Genomic DNA, 1210 nt, shown 5'->3' with positions numbered 1-1210 from the left:
AAGATGTTTTCTTAATTTGCATGTGTTTTTTCATTTGCAGCGCGTTGAGCTCTCTCGACCACCGTAAAACACTATTATTATAATTAATAATTATTATAATGTTTGCAGGTCAAATTGACCCAAATGGGTTTTATAAAATTCACCAAAAATCACACAATGGCAAATAGTAAATCATACCACTGCAAATAGCCAGCACATAACTTTACAAAAACACATTACAAAAATTAAACCAAATCAATATGAGAACATATGATAAACAAAGCTGTAATATGTTTACCATATATTTTTTAACATTTTCTAAGTGGATTTGTTTACATTTTTACAAACTGCAAATATACTGTATGAAGTAATTACAGCTTTTTGATTGTCACTTTGTGTTTTTTGAAATGGTTCTTTACTGTCCCTGATATGCTTATTATTTAGTATTTGAGCGTCTTGAATCTGAATGTGATCCGGTCCTCCGTCACATTCAGTGTGTTTGTGATCAGTGTCTTCAGCAGATGATGTGGGTCTGCTGGTGTCTGTGTCTGCAGGAGAAAACCAGCAACCTGCACAGCCACATGAAGCGCTGCGGGCTGAACCTCCGGCCCAATCTCTTCATTCCCAGAGTGCTGTTCCTGTCTGCGGACTGTGTGCGGAGCGCGGATCTGCTGCAGACGGAGCAGCTGCTGTCCTGCGCAGACGTGGAGCCGTTCCTGCGCTCGCTGCGTGAGGGATACATGTCCTGGCTCTCCGACGCCTTCACGCCGTCCTGGATCTCAGGTGCGTCTGATAAAGACAGACGGAGCTTCGGCGGGGGTTCTGCTCTGGTTCACCTGCGGCGTCATACAGAAAGATCCTAACTTTAAAATCTCATCTTGTCTGTTTGGTAACCATGGTCATTTCAGTTAGGACCACATTAAGGGCAAAAGCTATTACAGAACAGTATTATCTTGACTACAGATAGGAAGAGGGTATTACAGAAACTTGACAAAAATCCTGAAACTGTCTTAGCTTTACGGCAACCCCACAGCTGTCCTAACTTCAATATTATTTGAAAGCTAATGCTTACAGTATATATACAATATATATGTGCTGTCCAACAATGTGTTTTACATTTAGTAATAATTGAAAATGAAGAACGGAGATGTTTAATGGTAGAAAGACACATTTTGCCCCCTCCGTCTTCCCAGGTTAAAAAAAGTACACTTCCATAATGTACTTAAAGTGC

At 40.4% G+C, this 1210-nt stretch overlaps 1 protein-coding gene across 1 annotated transcript in view; it reads left to right on the top strand.

Moving 5' to 3' along the window:
* LOC107574493 (uncharacterized) overlaps positions 1-1210 on the top strand; it is a 17405-nt gene that overhangs the window by 6959 nt on the left and 9236 nt on the right. Inside the window, exon 5 of the mRNA XM_016260946.1 lies at positions 534-830. Coding sequence (XP_016116432.1) covers positions 534-830 — 297 coding nt within the window. The remainder of the gene's footprint in view (positions 1-533; positions 831-1210) is intronic.

This window comes from Sinocyclocheilus grahami, unplaced genomic scaffold, assembly GCF_001515645.1.
Source record: "Sinocyclocheilus grahami isolate Dianchi unplaced genomic scaffold, SAMN03320097.WGS_v1.1 scaffold2253.1, whole genome shotgun sequence".
Taxonomy (NCBI): Eukaryota; Metazoa; Chordata; class Actinopteri; order Cypriniformes; family Cyprinidae; genus Sinocyclocheilus; species Sinocyclocheilus grahami.
This window is presented reverse-complemented; position numbering and strand designations above follow the sequence as displayed.